Below are 19,723 nucleotides of genomic sequence, written 5' to 3' on the forward strand. Positions count from 1 at the left end.
GAGTTATTAGACTGCTGTAGTAGAAAGTATGCTTCCTGCTGTCTCAGTACACAGAACCCCCCAAAATACAGGCTGAAATCTCCAGGGTGAACAACTTCCTTCTTTCTGGAGGTCCCCCATGTTCATGCTCTACAAGGCACCATAAAATAACTACACACTATGCGTGTCCAGAGAAGTGGCTGGTAGGGCAGCATAATGAGACATATTTAGACCCCAGATTCCTTCATTGAAAAGAATGGTCCATGAAAGAAACCCGTTAGGGAAGTACTCCTGAAGGACAGACATTTTTGCAGCCTGGACTCATAGACAACTCCTTCCCATCTGCTTGTCCAACATTAAAAACACATCCCACAAGTCAGATTCAGTAAACCCATTCCAAAAGAATGCTGGTAGTTTATTCTGGTACATCAGCCAAGGACATTTTGTAGCACTAATGGCTAATATTTAAAGAAGTGTAATAGTTTTCCTCTTCAGCCAAGAAGAACTGCATTAACCAGTGTTTTAATTCTGCAACTGCATTAACCAGTGTTTTAATTCTGCAACTGCATTAACCAGTGTTTTAATTCTGCAACTGCATTAACCAGTAAACCCACAGATATAAGAAGACCCAGCCAGAGGTTTGGTGGAACCTAATGTTAAAAAAAGAGAACTATTGTAATGTCTTTCTCAACAAGCAAATTCAAAGATACTATTTAACAGCTAACCTGCCATTCCAGAAATGCAGCACTGACAGGAACTCTATGATTGCTGTAGCATGTTGCTATTTTATTCTGATTCTTGAAATAGTCTTATTTTTCAGAGTGTAACTTCTTGCTCTTCACAGCAGTCACTGTCAACATTTAAGAATGGAAAGTACTCTTCAATGCAGTTATTTAGCATGCTACAATCAAGCCAGGCCATGAAGACAATTCTGGCTCATTTGAGTAATATAGCTTGTAGGTGCAATGTTTGCAGAAGCAAGAAACAACATCAGATCCTGAACTTGAGACAATTTCACAGAGGCGATTTCTTAGCACTGCAATAATTCTGCCCCTTTCCTGGTACTTCACTAGGGAGACATCAAATAAACAGAAGCACTTGTGATCGCTAGACACTGCGGAAATGCTTGGCATAAATAAGTAATTGAATTTCTGATTAAAGAGATTTTAACGAGCTGAATCAAAATCTCTGGAACTTGCATTTACTCTCCAGACAACCCCTTCTGTTTTCAGCCACTAAAACCTGGGCCTCTGTACTTTGCAAATGTAATGTCTGAGACAGCTTCAGACTTTCAACCCACAGTCCTTTCCATTTAAAACACATTTACATTTGAAACCACTTGCTAAGTAGTCTTAGAGATTAATGTAAACTGGATTATTTCCATACCCATTTTCCTGTTAAACAGAATTAAAAACAGTAGCTAAAAACATGCTGAAAATACAAGCAGGAATTTAGGATGCGACACAGGGTTATTAAGGCCCCACTGGATCCAGTCTTCCTTATAGGAGCTTGGACGCAGAAACAAGCAGCTCTGAGAAGAGCTGAGTCCTGTCTCCTCGAGATATTTTCCACTGTTAGGATAAGCTGAAAGTGAAGCTGTACAACTTTCACTGGTAAAAATAGCTGTATCAACAGCTACAGTCAAGCACTTTTGATGGATCTGACCAGTGTACCCAGCCTTGTGCTTACCCACAGTGTATTCTCAACCTTTCGCATCTACCTTACCTTCCCACATTCAGTCTCCTTATATCAGCTCCACTTACTATAAGACCTTTTCCCCTTACCTATCCTCTTCACTTGGTTTGTTCCCTCCTCTCTATACCAAATAAAGCCCTCAGTGATCTACCAGTGATTCCTGCGATAATATTCTTCATCCTGCTTCTGCAAACTATCCCTTCTTCAGCATTTCATCTATCCAGCCTTTAGGACAGCACTAATATTGTTATGACTCTACCTTACGCAAAGATAACATGTTCTAGATTGGTTCACCACAGTAATGAATATAATAGACTAGAACCATGATAGTGTTTAGCTTATACTACTTCACTCTTGTCACTTATCCACTGGTAAAAGCTGTTCCTGGAAGTGAAGAAATCAGATTTCACTGTCCTTCACAAAGCACGGGAAGGAAGTTCATACAAACTTGTACAGACTGAAATAGATGCTCTGAAAGTATGTCAGTAAAAATAGATTTCATACAAGTCTGTAATAAGACAAAGGCTAATTAACTGCAATTGCTTCTTCTTGAGGTCAAGAGCAGTTACACCTGGGATGATTTTAACCTAGAATAGCCACACTTACCAATATGATGGGATTTTTTTTTAAACTCAGGACATATCACATCACACCTTCAGTTTTACTTGACATTAAAGTGACAGGACTAATGGAACAACATACTTTGATAGGACGAAACCTACTTGAAAAAATAACACTTGTGTACTCAGTAACATCCAACACTGCTGTAACTTAGAGAAGTCAGTCAATATTTTATCTTTCTTTTTTCCTCTGCATTTTTCACTCCATTTTCCCCCCAGTTTGTGTAGCTGCCAATATTCTGTGGATCAACAGCCCCACTGTTTTCTTCTCACACCCCTTTGTGAGATTTCAAGCACATACAGCTGGTCATCAAGTACTGTTTCTAAGTATGTTTCATTCTTTCAGAACTTCCTTCAGTTCACATACCAAAACCTTCAGATTCTCCTAGTCCTGCAAGTCTCTGCTGCAACTCCTTCAGAAGCAGGAACCCAGGGGGAACAAGACTGCTGACACCTACATTACTCCACTAGCATTGTTTGTCAGGCATTGCCAAAACCATGTCCTGGATTCACACTCCATGCCCCAAAGGTCACCCTGCCCAGGTTTAATTGCAAAAAGGAAGACTTAAAATCCCCCTGAATAGACAAAAAAGTATGATTAACATAACATATCAAGCAACACATGCAGAGTACTACAAGACACTAAATACTGCCATTCAGTAACTGTGCACATCTGGTTTGTTGTCTCTTTTAACCTCAACCTTAAAAACACAGGAAGGGTGGGACAAAGAAGTAAGATCAAAATAACTACCCTTCTCCCCTTCATTATTTAATACAAAAGATACACTGAAAGACATACTGTAAATAAAAAAATATGTGGAAACACATCTAGAAACTTGATGGCCCTTCCACTGAGCAATTCTTGATGATACTGAAAGAGCCTATCTGGGGTACAGTACTCATTCAGATGCGCTGCTTCATCCCATGCAAGTGTCTCCTTTTCTCCTTGTCTGCCTATATAGGCATGTAATTTAGGTTTACTGGAATTAGGTGATGTAACACATCCTGCCCACTTCATCCCTTGCTCCAATTCCTTTTCCCTGTACAACTACCTCCTGCCAGCCCTTATGGTGAAATCAAATAGTTGTATCTGCCCCAGTCAGTTAAGACGAATCTCTCTTCTCCACAAGGTTCCGAGCCTGATAACAAGTTAGAGATGGTTCCTGTGGTTTGTCAGAAAGCTTCTGCAGGACTACATTTCTGCACTGGAGGAATTAATAGCTCCAAGCTTATGAAGATTTACATATCTCGACAAAACGTCAGTTAATGTACAGCTATCATAGCAGAGACAATGATTAGCACTGTGCTTATTAAACAAAGGGGCAGTGAAATCTGATCTGCATATTTCTGACACGCACACAAATTCCCACTGCTTTTACAACATAATATCTACACGGTTCATTTTATTTTGATGAAAATGAACACATTTCACTGATGACCTTTAAGGGAACTTTCGCTTCCAGACTTTTTAAATGCACCACTGATCTACTACACTTTGTCAGCAAAACAATGATCATTCCTAAGATGCCTCTGAAAAGCTACAGTCTCACCCAGCTCAGGCCATAAAGATCCCACTGACGTAAGCAATGCAGAGATGCAGAATTTGCATAATCAGCTCATTTGCTGCATCCTGCAGCAAGGGACATATTCTGCCGATTCACACCCGCACCAGAAGGCTGCTCTACTTTAGAGGAAATTGCCACATTGCAATTCAAGAGACATGAAGTACATTAGCTGGGTAGCAGCTAAGTAAATAAGCAAATGAAGATGTATGTAAGTTATTATTACCTCTGCTCCACAGACAATGAAAATGACCTTTGTTGAACGGCTGGTTCAGAATCAGAAGGCAAAACTTCAGGTTTCCTGTAAAATAAATGTTGGTTCTTATTAGGAAGAATATTGATTTTTTCCCCTTCATTCTGCTTTTGCCATATTAATTTTTAGTCCAACCACCTCAGAGCAACCCCACTAATTTCCTTGCTTCTTTTTCAGAGAGAAAAGCTGCCAAACTTCATTAGACACCTTTTACTTGGTAGAGTTTTGCTAAACTTTTAATTTCTAAGTGACTTTTACTCACAGAAGGCCATCCTCAACAGGACACCACATCCATACAGCTCTCACGTTTAATCTCCTGCTTGCTGCTGCTGCCTGGATGCAGCATTTACTGATATGAGCTTCCCCCTGGCCTCTATTAACCGGGAAGGCTGTAGCTGACTCCATATGAAGCTGTCTCTAATCTAAGTCCAATATTCCACTCTCCTGATTGATGCAGAACTGTTTCTGCCACCAACAGCTTTCGTGCCTATGTTTTCATATCATGTAGAAGCTCTAACTGTGGTAGATACAGTCTCATGGATACTTTACACATACAGAATGAAAAACCATGCCCAAGGAGCTTAAAATCAAAGCGAGCTAAACCAAACTTAAGCCTGTGACACCATGGACTAAAAACCTCAGTGGGTTTACCAGCCCAACTTAATTGGGCTCCTAAAGCCTCCTGCTCTAGCAATATGTTCATTGTGAAGGTCAACAATAAACTTGAAAATATAAAAGCCCAAATATAAAAGGATTTATGACACAACCACTTTGGCTTCAGAATAAAAACTTAAATCTCAAGACGGTTGCCTGGAGTGAGATTTGCACTATTCCACTTCCTAATTATCTTGCCAATGATATAGGAATACAGGTTTCCCCTGGAGCTTTATATCCTTAGGCCATCAGGTTAATGAAGTATTATTTGGTCATGTGAAGCCACTGTAACTGAGCAAAGAAAACCTCTATCACAAGAAAGTCTTTTGGACTTTCCAGCAGATCCAGTATAGCAGAAGGTTAGAGGTAAAGCTGTGGTTTAAGCCATACAACATTACAAGAGGAAAACCAGGCAGCAGAAGTCCAGAAGGTGCACGAACATCTTAGGGTGGGAGTAAGGAGGGTACAATACTTAAAATAACGAATGTAATTCAGAGTCAGCAGGAACTATTCTGCATCTTGCCTTTTGAGTGATTTAAGGTTTCACTACTGACCCCATTCCACACCTCAGTTGCCTAAAGCAGAAGTAGCAGTCTTGTCCTCCTTTTTAAGCACCAAGAGAAACACTACCGAAGACTTAGGTAATTTTTACTCCAGTAAAAAGTCTACATGCTTATCGCAGCTGTCTTCTGTGTGGTGCTTTCAAATACCTTTCCCCTCATGTCTTCCAGTTGCATCATTGCTGACATGGTCCACACTTCTATTTAATTCGTCTCTATCTAGGGGAATAATTTCACTTAGGGAATAAACTTACTTAGAAAAGAACTAAGAGGTCAAAGGACCAAGGAAAGAAAGAAAGTGAGCACAGCCTTATTCTTTGCATAGTCTGAAGTGTTTTGCCTTGTCCTTGAACTTTAAGAGAAAGGTAGAAAACAATACATTCAAACTAAGTGCCAATTTCCAGCTGCCTCACAAAATGGGACCTCAGCAGCAGATCTCCTAATGATGGTTAAGCGAGAAAGGCTGCCAACTCCTTACATTAAATATAATCACCCAGTGGTGCCCTGCACTGAAGAGAGCCAAGAAACATGTTTCTTTTACTGATATGATAATACAGACACAGGTGTTGGAAACCTATTCCTGCTGGTGAATCACAAATGGCATTTCAGTGTGTTTTAAACCCTTAAGCCATATCAGCATATGAAAACACAGTAGATTTTTAGGGGTTTTTTTTGCACATCAGGAGGATTCTTGTTACATATTAAGACATGTTTTTGAAGCCAAGGCCTGGCTGTATGTGTCCACACAGAGACTTCAGAGGCTGATTATCAAAGATGACACTTCCAGCAGTTTCCAGTAAGGCCTGTAAGAGCTGCTAGTTCTTGTTCAGCTGTTGCAGAGAAGTAGAGGTAGATGCCCTCAGCACACACAATTAGGAGGGAGGGTTGTATGTTATGGGGTGGGTTTGGGATGGGTTTCTTAAGCACAGCTCCAGATTGAAAAAGTAGAGAAATGTAAATTATTGTTTCCCCTGCTTTTAGCAAAGTGACTGTTCCAGTCACTTCAAACCACTGCAATTAATGCATGATAACATGCTCTGATTAATGTTACTAAAGTGAGCCTAAATGTCAATATATTAATGGTGTTCGCTGAGTTTATATAAAGCTGCACAAAGGGCTCAGTCCTCAGTAGATGTGAAACATTAATAAAATTGGGTTGCAATAACGTACAACCATTGCCCTAAAAACTCCTAATAAACTGGGACTTCTGATGGCAAAGACCACGTCAATGGATGGAATATGCAACATCCATCACTCTGAGAAAAACTGATGAGAGCTCACTGTGCCACAGCTCCAAGCACTCTACTGGCTATTCGTTTGAAAACCAATCTACTTCAAAGCCATTTATCTTTAAAAGCCCTTAACAAATTAGGAAGCATCTATCTCCTGGCCTGTCTGCCCATCCATTTTTCACAGTGATAATTAGCACCCTGACCCAACCATTAACAAAATTGTGCTCTGGTTGGACTAATGGGAAAGAGAATTCTGAAAGCAAGAAATCAGGAGCAAAAACAACCCGTCCTCAGTTATGGGTATCTCCACTGAAGAAGCTTTTTTTGGCCTGTTGTTAAAGGAGGAACAAGATGGTCTCTTGCACAGTTTCTTCCATTTTCAGTATAATTCTCTCTTTCCTGATGTACTTTTCCCACAGCTTTTGCAGACTGAGCAAATTCAGCCATCTGCAGCACAAGCAGAAAGGAATTAATTCCTCCAAATAAAACCTCCAGCTTATTCTTGATGTTTACATCAACGCAGAGAATGACTGGAGCCAAATCCCTCAATACAAGTCCCCTTGCACAGGAATAAGTCGTGTGGTAGGGCCCAGTTTCTACAGGACAGGAGGACAGAAGGATGACTAAAGGAAATGTTTACTTGCATTTAGGGAACCAAATTTGTTCCCAAGCTTGTTTTGCTGATAAACTTTGCAGTCTTAGAGGCACAACTTACAGACATTTGTATTAACATTTGCACAAGTACAGCAACAGCCAGTTAGATGCAAAAATATAATTAAACAAATCTTTTAGCAGACTTGGACAATTCCTAGTCCTTGAATAAAGCTGGATCATTTTAATCCTGCTGGAAGCACAAAGAAACACTTCCTTACTTTCTTAGGTTGCTGATCAATCCATCAACAATCCCTACAAGTCCCTACCGGGACCATCAGGGAATAACCTAACTCTTTCTGAAATCTTTTGCCTTTCTCTGCTTCCCAACTTTTCTTTAGCTGCACTTCTTTGACAAAGTTTTTCTTGCCACTGCTTAGAGAGAACTTGAATCAAAGGTGTTGTGAATGTGTCTGACAGCCTATGCAATGCCTTTTTACCCGTTTTAACTCACTCGGAAGAATTCCAATATATTTTGGAGCACACATTTGCTATTCTAAAAGCCTCCTTGGCTTCTCCCTATCACATTCTACTCATCCAGCTATTCTATAAATATTTATAATATCATTATACATTTTTTATTGATTTCCCCTTGTCACATGCCAGTCTTCAAGCCGTATGGCTGTCGGAAAGCATGTGCAAAAGGCAGATATATTTTTAAAGACAACCTTTCCTCCAGTAGCCTATGAAATAATATAAGCCCTTTCTTTGTTTCCTTCCAGTGTTAGAATAATATTGCTGGAAGTAATTTGCATGATGTGAGGTACTCCTCACACCATGTAAATAAATAATTAAATAAATAAATATATTCATGCTGGATTTCCTGAGGGGGAAAAGCTTTCATTGCTTCAAACAAGAAGGCCTTGGGGAAAGATCACTGCTACTCCCAGTCTCTGTGAAATGATGTAAGTGGTAACACACAACGGGGGATACGGTGTGCTAGGATACCAACATGTCTTAAGGTGCTAACCAAGAATGACTCCAAAGTCAGAGCTTCCACCCAAGCAACTCGTAGTTCAGTTCATTGTTTAGAATTTGTGCTTTTCTCCTTTTCTTTTCTTTTCTCCTTTCCTTTCTTTTCCTACAATCTACCAAGAACATTCCATGAAGAAGCAGATTTAGTACAGAGGAGGAAGGAGGAAAGATACAGTTAGTACAGGGGACAGAGTGATTTTACCATTAATCTAGAAATTTGAATGATTATAAATGTTCAGAAAATTTCTGTCCTGGTAGAAATACATCTAGATAGCCAAGATACTAACCAAGACCCCTTGAAAAGATACTGCAGAAATTTGGGCTACGCATATTCCTAATCATATCATAGATGGGAGTCCAAATACACAATGACATCAAATCTACTTTCTCGGATATAAAATAGAAAGAAGTGATTTGGTTTCCAGTAGCATCATTCAGGAAATCCCTGCCCCACAGGTTTGTGCTTTAAATGAACAGGCACTAAATGTCAGAGTAGCTGGGAAGGGACAAGGCATTATTTCACAATTCCAAAAGAGTGACACTGATAAAAGACAGAGCAACAGGCTGAGACAGCTCTTCATACAGCAGCTGAAGTTTCTTCTGCTGCAAAAGAATTAGCATTGAAATTGTGATTCTAAGAATTCCACATCAATTACATTTAGTGGGAGCCTATCTTAAACGCTAAAGACAGCAGATGATAAAACCAGCAAACATAAGATAATGTTCATGCAGAACTACACTGAAGATAAGGTTACAGATCATGAAAGGAAAATTACTGCAGCAACTTGCTATGATGTTGTTGGTTTGGGGTTTGGGTTTGTGTGTGCTTCTTTTTTAATTAACACATTAAACTCTCCTATTAAATTAAAAGGCAATCTACCAAAAATGTACAAAATGTCACTTTTACTTCAAAATTCTTCTTAATATACACTGTGTATCAAAAAACTTGGCTTCTGTGTAGTGCTAGACATTACTTGGTCAAGCAAAAGCTGGAATGGGAGCTTCCGTTACTGGTGAAGCAGTTGTCACTAACAGAATAATAACAAGTGAGCTTACAAAGTATGAATTATGACATCAAGAAAAACGTCATTCATTATAATGAACCAGTATGGACAATTTTAACAAACACTTCAGGAAACAAGATTTTAATACTGATATTCCTCAGACTAGGAACATGGCTAGTTGAAGAATACTACTGCATTAAAGGAGCCCACATTCTCACTTAAATGAAGGCTCGTTTAGAAAAATGCCAGTGATTACACCTGAATGTTCTGTTACATCAGTAAGAGAAGGACACCAAGATGGTACCTGCTGCTGCCTCCAGTGGCAGAAAATTATGGTAGTGTTCAACATAGAGCAAGGAAGAATATTCTAACTGCTCACTGCAACCTCAGAAAGCTTCCTGGTGAAACTTTGTTCGTTTTGCTGTATCAGTTGTAGCAACACAGTTAGCTTTTTCTTTGACATTCAGCAGTATTTTAGTGCAGTCCTAATGGGCTGCTTGTTCCATCCATCACCGGAAAATAAAAATTCGGAACATTCAGAGTTTCCACTAAAATAATGGCAATTTATTGCCTTGTTTTTAAATCCTGTCTTTATGAAAGAGCAAAGAGATGCTCAGCACATATTCAGGTGTTTCCTAAATGCAGAGAACGTTTGGGTTTAAAACTAAAATAAAGGAATTTGGGGGAGCAGTACCAAATCTGCACAATTTTCTTCCAAGTAAGCACCCATTCCAAAGTGTTAAGACCAAAACTGATGCTCTGGAAGGAACTACTTGCCGGCCTATTGAAATAGACCATTTCATTCAGGGGTTGTTTTAAGAGCTACCATCCACTTCCCAAGCACACTCAATTGGAACAGCCTCCACATCAGAAATGGAGTAAATGTTTGATTACACAAAAACTAAGAAGAATGACTCCATCACAGGAGGGAGCACCCCTCAGTTCCCAAAAGGGTTTCTCCGTTGTGTTGCTTTTTGGTTTTTTGTCTTCTCTTAGACACTGAAACAGCACTACCTGTAATTTCCTACCTAATACACAGGTGAACTTCCTAACACCCAATTCCCTTGCTGATGCAGCAGCTATTCTGGAAAGTTGATTTCTGCCTCACAAGATTTTCATTTCATAAATTACTGTCCTTGGCAACTCATTGATGACAACTACTATGTATGTGGAAGATGAGGGGAAGCTCAATCCAACACTTAAGCTTATCTGCACTATAAATCCTTGGAAAAACACTTAACACTGAATTCTAAGGTACTACTTTTTAAGGTTACCTCTCAAAATAAAACCTTACTTTCTAGTGAACAAACAGGGCACCTTACACAAAACCACTCCTCACTCTGCTATTCTCTTGAACTAAGCTTTCCCCTTCCCTTCACCAGGAAATCCAGTGCTCTGCTGCAATCCTGGGGAATCTAAAAACCATCATTTCAAATCAACACTGAATGATAAATGCTTCAACATGTACAAAGTTTCACAACCCCTACAGAACTGCCACTTTGAAAACAGAAAAACTTCTTTCAAGTCAGTAAAATCCACTCCCTACATCTGTGCTCTCGCTAACAAGGCAGTTGCCTGCTTTAATTCAGAGAAACAGTTAAGCTTGGGCTATTGTATTAATTATAGCCACTATTTAGAAAACATTGTGTAGCTGCATTTTACTCACAGTGAATCCCAAGCCTCTAAACAAGCAATTTAATTTTCCCCCTAAGAGTGACAAGTCCAATAATAAACAAGCACAAATTATGCAAAAGGATCACAGACCTTACGAACATGTTCTCAGACTTATTGAAGGAATAAATCAAATATGCATACCCAGCTGCTTTCCATGCACAGGCTTGGCTTCCCCTCCCCATGCATTTTAGTGTTAATTTTTTCATGTAAATTCTATTGATTTTTAAGTATTTCACAGCTTTTAATTCTCTAGGTAAATTCCAGCAAGAGGAGTAGGAAACAAGAACGGGTGGATTTGTGCAAACAGTCCTATTGACAAGCCTCAGTGTAGTATTCTCTGGAGAGCCCTCTACAAGAGTTTATGTGGATGAATTCAAACCAACTAATTTTTCCACAATAAGTCACAAACAGGGACACACACACACAGGATAACCCACCTACGTTATTGACTACTACTACTGAATAGAACAGTGCTATGCCTTGCAATGAAAACTTGTCAATTGATCCTGGTGCTCCTCTGGAGACTGTGAGGACTGTTTTTCATTTCAGTATGTGACAGGACACTTCTTTTAATAAAAACTCCTATAGTTCATAGCTGCATTTCTGAGTGCTTGGGACTTCTGCTCTTTATATGTCAAATACCTCAGAGGGGTCAAGCAGAATAAGATCACACATGTTTCCCAGTAGTCAATCTTAAGTTATAGATAACTTGTCCAGCATTGCAAAGAAACTTCATGGCGGGATTCAACTCTCCAGGGCAACACTCAACTGAACTGAATCATAAGAACTGCCTGTTTAAATACAGATCATAACAATAACATTTCTTACTATTACATATATGGAAATGATGCTTGTGCCCCATTACCACCTCTCATTTGAAAATAAACCCATCTCAGTAACAAATCACTCTAGGGAGGTAACAAGGTACATGAACAAGGTACAATGTGTTTCTTGGAGAGACACACTGATAGATGGCTTATTCACTACTGCAAGATCTTTGGCCTGGTTTTGCTGCTTGTTTCAGAGATGTTGCTGGACCAACCACCATCATTCTGTGCTTTGTGCAAACAGGACTTCAATTTCAACCTGGCACAACAAAATCCAGAATTAGCTGGAAGCAGCAGGTTTATGGGTTTTTAAATCTGAGATGTTACCACCTAACCAGTTACACCCTTCCAGTTTTCAAGACTCCTGGTTTGACTCAAATTGCCTGGTGATGCAAAAAAGATAGACAAGTAAGTGTATAGAACATCATTCAGGTCCTCTTCTGAGACAGCACCCACCCACTTTACACCTTTTAAGTTTGATACCAATTAGAAGCTCTTAAAAGACAAGAATTAGACATACAGGCTTCCTATTAAAATACTGATAGTGTTATATTTGACTTTGCTGTTTAAAATTTCTAGACAGAGAGCATTAGGATTGGAGCTTAAATCCATAATATTTCCATTTATCTGAAAAATAAACACAAATTACTGTAAAACACTGGTTTCTAGTTTTGACCTTTTTTCCTCCAAAAGCTAATAAAATATCTTCATTTTAAAGAAGCTTTAGGAGTTTCGTTACATCCTTTGCATCAAAAGGAGCATGACCAGCAGGTCAAAGGAGGTGATCCTGCCTCTCTATTCTGCTCCTGTGAGACCTCACTTGGAGTATTGTGTGAAGTTCTGGTGTCCTCAACATAAAAAGGACATGGAACTGTTGGAACAAGTCCAGAGGAGGCCACGAGGATGATCAGGGGACTGGAGCAGCTCCCATATGAAGACAGACTGAGAAAGTTGGGGCTGTTCAGCCTGGAGAAGAGAAGGCTGCGTGGAGACCTCAGAGCAGCCTTCCAGTATCTGAAGGGGGCCTACAGGGATGGTGGGGAGGGACTCTTCATTAGGGACTGTAGTGATAGGACAAGGAGGAATGGGTTAAAACTTAACCAGGGGAAGTTTAGATTGGATATAAGGAGAAAGTTCTTTACTGTAAGGGTGGTGAGGCACTGGAATGGGTTGCTCAGGGAGGTTGTGAATGCTCCATCCCTGGCCATGTTCAAGGCCAGCCTGGACAGAGCCTCAGGTGACATGGTTTAGTGTGAGGTGTCCTTGGCCATGGCAGGGGGATTGGAACTTGATGATCTTAAGGTCCTTTCCAAACCTAAGTATTCTATGATTCTAACCACTGACTTTCCTCTTTATTGCTCTCCCAAACTGCTATTGCTATTCAAGTAAGTTCCAATGTTAAATGAAAACCCAAGACAGTAGCTCACTTTCTAGCTGTTTAATAGCCACATCTAACATAATGTCATTCTTGCATTATAAAAACACAGCATCGCATTCTCTGTCTACACCATGGTAACAATACTTGTTGTCTGGGATGTCTCTATTTCCAGGGATACAATTAAACATACAAACTCTGTGTCTCACTTGAGAACTTCAGCTGTTATTGTCAGCTTAATCTGCATGCTGCAAGAGTAAGGTGACTTCAAGGAATCACAAGGCAGAGAAGGCAGATGTCAGTAGTCTCTTTGGGCAAACTGATATAAAGCACAATACCCTCAGCAAACCCTCAGCTCTGCAAACAGTATAATGCCATCTTATTTTACCTATGATCAACAGATGTGTTTAGGTATTTTTTATAGGATTCACAAAATTTAATGGATACCTAATGATTTACATATGAGAGTACTGACCAAAGATCCACATGAACATGTAAGTGCCTGACTGCTCAGCACTCAAACCCCCTGGCTCTGCTTGCCACCAAGCACTACACTGACACATCAGTTATTGGCATTAATATTTCCCATGCACATAAAGGTCTCATCTCCATCCGTACTGAGATGCACCTAAAATTAAGAGGCTGACATAACCTAATGCCTCCTTTGACCTCAAAACACCGCTGTCCACCAACTAGACATTTTCTTTACTGATCTCATCTGAAGGACATGTTTGAAGTAGCTGTTCTCAGAGCACACCTAATAGATCTGGTTTCCTTTCTAAGAAGCGAGAAGGAGCTTTCATGAGCACAGATGAATAGTTGGAGCACTCCCTCTGGAGGCTGATGCCCCACACTCAGGTTCCTTCTCTATGAGAGGAAATTGACATCCAAATCTTCAGTCTCCTCCCCAGACACGTTATTCTCAGGGAAGCAGATTCTTCCCTTCTTGCTGCACAAGTTAAATAAATTGAATTATTTTAATAAAACAATTAAACAGCATGGAAGTCTGGTTGCAGTCCATTAACCTGGATACAGTTTTGAGCTCCAGCATTGACTTGTCAAAACCTCTTCCACACCTTTCAATCCTCTAATTACTTCACCATTGTGTTACAAGAACCTTATAGCCACAGTTGCCTCCTATCTAATGTGTGATGGGCTTACAGAGAAAAGCACAATCTCTGGTTTTGTGGGGTATTTTTGAGATGAGTGGTTCTCTCACTGTCTTCAGAAGATTTGGCACTTGGGGAGTCACAAGAGGAGGAAATAACTTTCTGCAGCACAGCATAAGATGTCTAAATCCAACAGAGCATGATTTTAGATGCTTCATTCTTCCTGCTGCTCATGGTATTCCCACTGACAAGCTCAGCCTGATTTCTTCTTGGTACACTTACTCTGATGGATTGTACTCTTTCTATATCCAAATTCTCCATCTGCCCTGTATACACAGCCTAACTACCACACTAAAGACGAGTAGACTGCGGCTCAAAGTCATATGTGCATTTCTGAATAGCCCAAGGGCTAAGCTCCAGTATAATGTTGCAAGTGTATACAGTAACATCCCATTTTCAGAAATGGGAAAACAGGCACTATGTGACCTGCAGGAAGATCACCCTCCTGGTCAGCAAATACTAACAACCAGAATTCCTTTCTGCTTCTCATCCTGATCTTAACATTACGAATCACAGACAGCTTCTAGCTAAATTCTAGTTTGGACAATTTTACTAACCTCTGTTTTCCTGTTACCCTTCAGCCATTCCAATGCAATACAGTATATATTACTGTCCTGAACTCTAGTGTACTCATTAAGCACTTAGTTAACTGTGCATAGCATTCAACCTGGCTACTATCATGACCTTTGGACTTGGTTGTTTTTCTACTGAAGAGGTTCACTGAGTTTAAAAGAGCTGTGTAAACTGTAAGTGATCTCAGCAACCATCAATTATTCACTCCTCAGCTGTAATGGGTGAGACTGATGACAAAACTCTCAGTGATCCCCAGGATCTCACCCCATATGCTTTGATGAAAATCCATGCTGAGACAGTAGGTTCTGCAACTCCTTATGCCTCTCTGGGCCAGATGCCAGAGAAGACCTTCATGCCCATACCACCTTTTCAGTCTTGCTGCATTCCCAAAGCACGTTCTTCTGTACTTTGAAGGGAGTGGATCTTATGCAGGGTCACAAGTGCTATCCAGAAGGCTCAAAACAAGAATGGGGCTTCCAGAGTGGTCAGAACAGCCCATACTAGCAGCAGTGGCAGTGTGAGGGTGTTTAGGAACCCACATCAAGATTCTGGTAGAATGATAAAGAGGAGGAGAACATCTTCCACTATTATAACGAGATCCCTTTTAACAGATGTAGGAAAGAAAGGCAAGGACCGTAATTTGCCAATAACCTTCACAAAGGTTTCACCTCTAAAATAATGTATTTTGTTTTCATGAGCTTCATTTTATTATTTCTAGAGTTAATTTTTTTACCTACTGGAGGCAGCTCAGTTCTGCTGCCTGTATAAGGACATTCTATAACTTTACATCCACATCTTTTACCAAAACATTTTTAAGACCTAATTCTACCTATTTTACAAATAGGTAAATCTGCGTCTGGAGAAAACAAGTTAAAATAAACACAAAACTAAAAAACCCAAAGTCATTGAAAGCTGCATCACATCATCAGCCATGTAAGGAATTTTTATGTAACTGGGACAAAGTCCCTCTTCAGATTTTATTCTGCAGTATGTCATTGTGTTGCATCTGGCAGAAAAATAAGATCTAAAATCAAAGTTCTATGGATTGAATAGCTCCACTGAGCTCTATGGTGGGCTTACTACGATCAGGAAGTGGCCAAAATTTGCATTGTGGAATAAAACTGCTGCATTATAGAGAAACAAAAGAACACTGCTGAAATATTGATGTTTCTTCTAGAAGTATAAAATAGTTAATTACTGTTGAAAGTTTCAGAATGAGAGCTATACTTCCTTTATTTAACTTTTAAGCAAGATTGAAAAAGCCCTTTGAAAGTAAATGGTCTGACAGAATTAGAGGGATCACTTCCTAACCTGGTAGAACAGGATACCATATCCAGCAAATACAAGCTCACAAGAAAGCAGGACCCTTACAAGATAGAATCACAGAATCATAGAATAGTTAGGGTTGGAAAGGATCTTAAGATCATCCAGTTCCAACCCCCCTGCCATGGGCAGGGACACCTCCCACTAAACCATGTCATCCAAGGCTCTGTCCAACCTGGCCTTGAACACCGCCAGGGATGGAGCATTCACAACATGCCTGTAAGTAGACTGCTTACACAAGTAGTCCCACCAAATCATGATGTCAATCCATTCCCATAAGATACTTATCACACAAGTAAGGTTTGGTGGGTTTAGTCAGTACACAAAGTCTATGATAACTGCTTTTATTACAAGCCACTTGTGCTTGTTTATAGTCCCTTCCTTTGACATGCTGCAGATCATGTAAAATGAAATGTAACTGCTACTTGCTTCCTTCCTCCACAATACAGTAAAGCCTGTAAACAAAGACAAGCTCTGGGACCATTAAGAGAGGCCCTTGTTTGCAAACTGTCTTTCCAACCAGCTCCTTCAATTTCAATACTAAACCTGTCAAGCTTAATTAAGAGTTATGGGGCATAACCATTTCAAAACCATAAATCCATACAGCAGAAAAGTAACATGACTGCCATAGCAAACATCTCTTTTTAAATAAGCAATATCTCTTTCCGAGACCTAAGTTAGGTTCCTTATGCACAACTTTGCATTGTAAATATCTTTATTGCTTCTCCTGCAGTGAATATAAAGACCATCATAAAATAATTTCATCCTGATGCCTTCTGCTTTATTTGACTATTTAAAGTGGACCTCAATGCATATCCCAGTGCTTACACTGCTATTTCACCCATAGCTTTTTGTGATCCTTCAAATGCTCCGCATAGAACTGCGTTTCTCTCCAGCTTTAACGTTTTCTTTCTAAAGGCTTCACCTTTTCAGCGTGCACAGCTGTCCACACCTCATCACAGCCTCAAGCAGAATGGTACTGAGAAATAAGTACCTAGAACTCACTGACCAAAACACCTCAGCACACCCAGTCTGAAATACCAGTGACCCACTCAAAAAAGCCACCAAAATAACGCTTGTAGTGTAAGCTTAGATTTAAACCTAAAGCCACCTTATTCATTCCAGGGACACTACACACTTGGTTCCACTTTAACAGTGTTTGGATTTGCCACCAGAAGCTCTGCTGAATCAGTATTCTAGTGAGTATGTGACCTATTCACAAAAGCCAGTGCAACCTGAATCATACTGGTACTTTCAACAGGAAACTGAAATTTAACAGGCAAGTGCTGACAGCGCTTCAAGGGCTTGAACTTCACAGTATTTGACAGATATGGAAAACAATGGAATTTTGACATTTTCAGTGTTAACAGTGTCCCATGTATAGTCCTAATATTAACTTTCATTTATTTAAAGCAATTTTGGGGCCTTTAGAGCAAAGAATCTACACTTGAACATCCAACTCCTAAAGGATTAAAAGCAGAAAGGTGATTAAGACAGTATCATGTTTATTACTATTTCTTAATCTAATGATTTTTGTAATTTGATTGGATGAGGAAACCTTTGGCTACCCTCATCTGCTTCATGAACTAACAGTTCATGAACAGTTGAATTTATAGATCCATGGATCATCTAACAGGCTACAGTCACCCCCTAAAATAAGTTTCCTTAAAACCTTAAATGGTTGACATCTCAATGAGCATTTTCATGTGTTAAGCAACATCTGGTTCAACTTAAAGGAGAAATTATAGCCGAGAATCTAAATGCACAATTTACGCAAACTAAACATTAGCTGTATAAGATTTTATCAGCTGTTTATCAGATCCAGGGAGGCACAGAAAATACACCCTGATCAGCGAGTTCATACCTTTTGGGAAAAGATTCTAAGAAAAAGATCTAAGCCTCTCTTCTTCATTACCCCATGTGGAAAATGTACTTAATAATAACACTTTGAACTTCCATTTCTATTTGGAGATCTGAAAATCACTTTACAAAGGTGCATAAGCATGATTATTCTCATTTCACAGTTGGCCTCACTAAGCACAGAGATTTGTAGCAATTTGTATGAGAAACAGTGTTCTCTGGTGAATAAGTTAAAAGTCTGAAATTATCTCCCCAGGGTTTTCATCCCAGCTCAGCTATAAACTTCAGTCTACACTGATACCCACCAGGGCAAAACTAGACACAGTCCATCTGAAACTGGTGGGTTTCTGCATGGGAAATAGGAGTCCAGACCAGAAAATCATAACAACAAATAACTGTTGCCTGACATTGATGTAGTCAGTTAAGCCCCACTTTTCTGGACAACGATGGTCATCACATGGGTCATGACAGCATTCAGACACAAAAATACTCACAAAGAAATTAAATGGCACATTTTCAGAAGAATAAGGGAACAATAAGATACACAGCAGTGGATAGCCTGGTGCTTGATCAGCAGAACTTCTTAGTTACCATCATCCTATTTTTTTCTCCCTTTCTGTTGAGAAGGAAGTCTTTCACCCCCATTTCCTGTAATACAGGCTATTTTCCTCTGTATAATTCCTCTTCTGGACAACAGCTCCTGCACAACCTCACCTGTGGGCCTCAGATTTTGTCATGGAAAGAACTTCTGTTTGGTAAGTCCAAGGACTCAGGAAAATATGAAGAGTACCTCTTTCCTGATAACTGGAATCATTTTAGAATGTTTCACTCTCATATATTGCTTGGTCACTTAGGTTAAGCTTTAAGCAACATTCCCAATTTCACACCACATTAAAAGCTAAAAATGAGTAAGTAGGACAGTATTTTTCTCTTTTAGAATTATGGGAACTATACAAATTGTGTTATAGGGCTAATGGAGAGAAGATTTTTGAGGTTGCAACTTTTAATCTATTACCTGTTCTTCAAAAAGCTGCTTACTTGCAGGGTCTAGCCTAAACCACAATAGCCCAGGAAGTCAAAAGAATCTCTCACTCAGCAGCTTCATAAGTACTCCACTTTTTCCCCCTTCATATCGGTTGTCCAAGAAAGGACATCAATGCAGCCACAGTTAAACCAAAAACATGCCTGTAGACTGGTTAACTTTAAATAAACGGAGACTTTAAGTATTTGCAACAGTTGTCACTAAAATCAATCTGTTCATTTGTACTGCTCTCAGCTGTAGTAGCCTGTACATGTAACACTTAGATGGACAAGCAATTTTGTTCGTAAAGGAGAAAAGCATAAACAAAAGTGATCTGTCAAAACAACACAACAACAAAAAAAATCTTCAATGCTTTTAATTCAATCATAGTTCACTGAATTTAATACAGAATATGCGTATGAAATAGATCAAACTACTTTGCCAAGCCCAATCCGTCAGACAAAGAACAGAAGATGCCAAACTGGAGTTCTAATAAATCAAGATTTTTGCTACAGAGGTTGACACCCCTGCGAAGTTTTGCAATTCATAATTCATAAGCAAAAGGTCAAGAGGACTGTTAAATAATTCAACTGGCATAATAGAAGAGTTTTCTTTCATTTCTCTTACACTTCTCACAAGCACAGAAAAGCCTGTTCAAATTAGTCAGAAGAAAAATCAAGAGCTGGACCCCCCTCCATGGTTTCTGTAGTTACTTC

At 39.6% G+C, this 19,723-nt stretch overlaps 1 protein-coding gene across 1 annotated transcript in view; it reads right to left on the bottom strand.

Moving 5' to 3' along the window:
* The window catches only part of TPK1 (thiamin pyrophosphokinase 1), a 284,733-nt gene that overhangs the window by 222,631 nt on the left and 42,379 nt on the right, over window positions 1-19,723 (bottom strand). The window contains exon 2 of the mRNA XM_031047165.2: window positions 4,083-4,157. Coding sequence (XP_030903025.1) covers window positions 4,083-4,157 — 75 coding nt within the window. The remainder of the gene's footprint in view (window positions 1-4,082; window positions 4,158-19,723) is intronic.

Source organism: Melopsittacus undulatus, chromosome 1 (assembly GCF_012275295.1).
Source record: "Melopsittacus undulatus isolate bMelUnd1 chromosome 1, bMelUnd1.mat.Z, whole genome shotgun sequence".
Classification (NCBI taxonomy): Eukaryota; Metazoa; Chordata; class Aves; order Psittaciformes; family Psittaculidae; genus Melopsittacus; species Melopsittacus undulatus.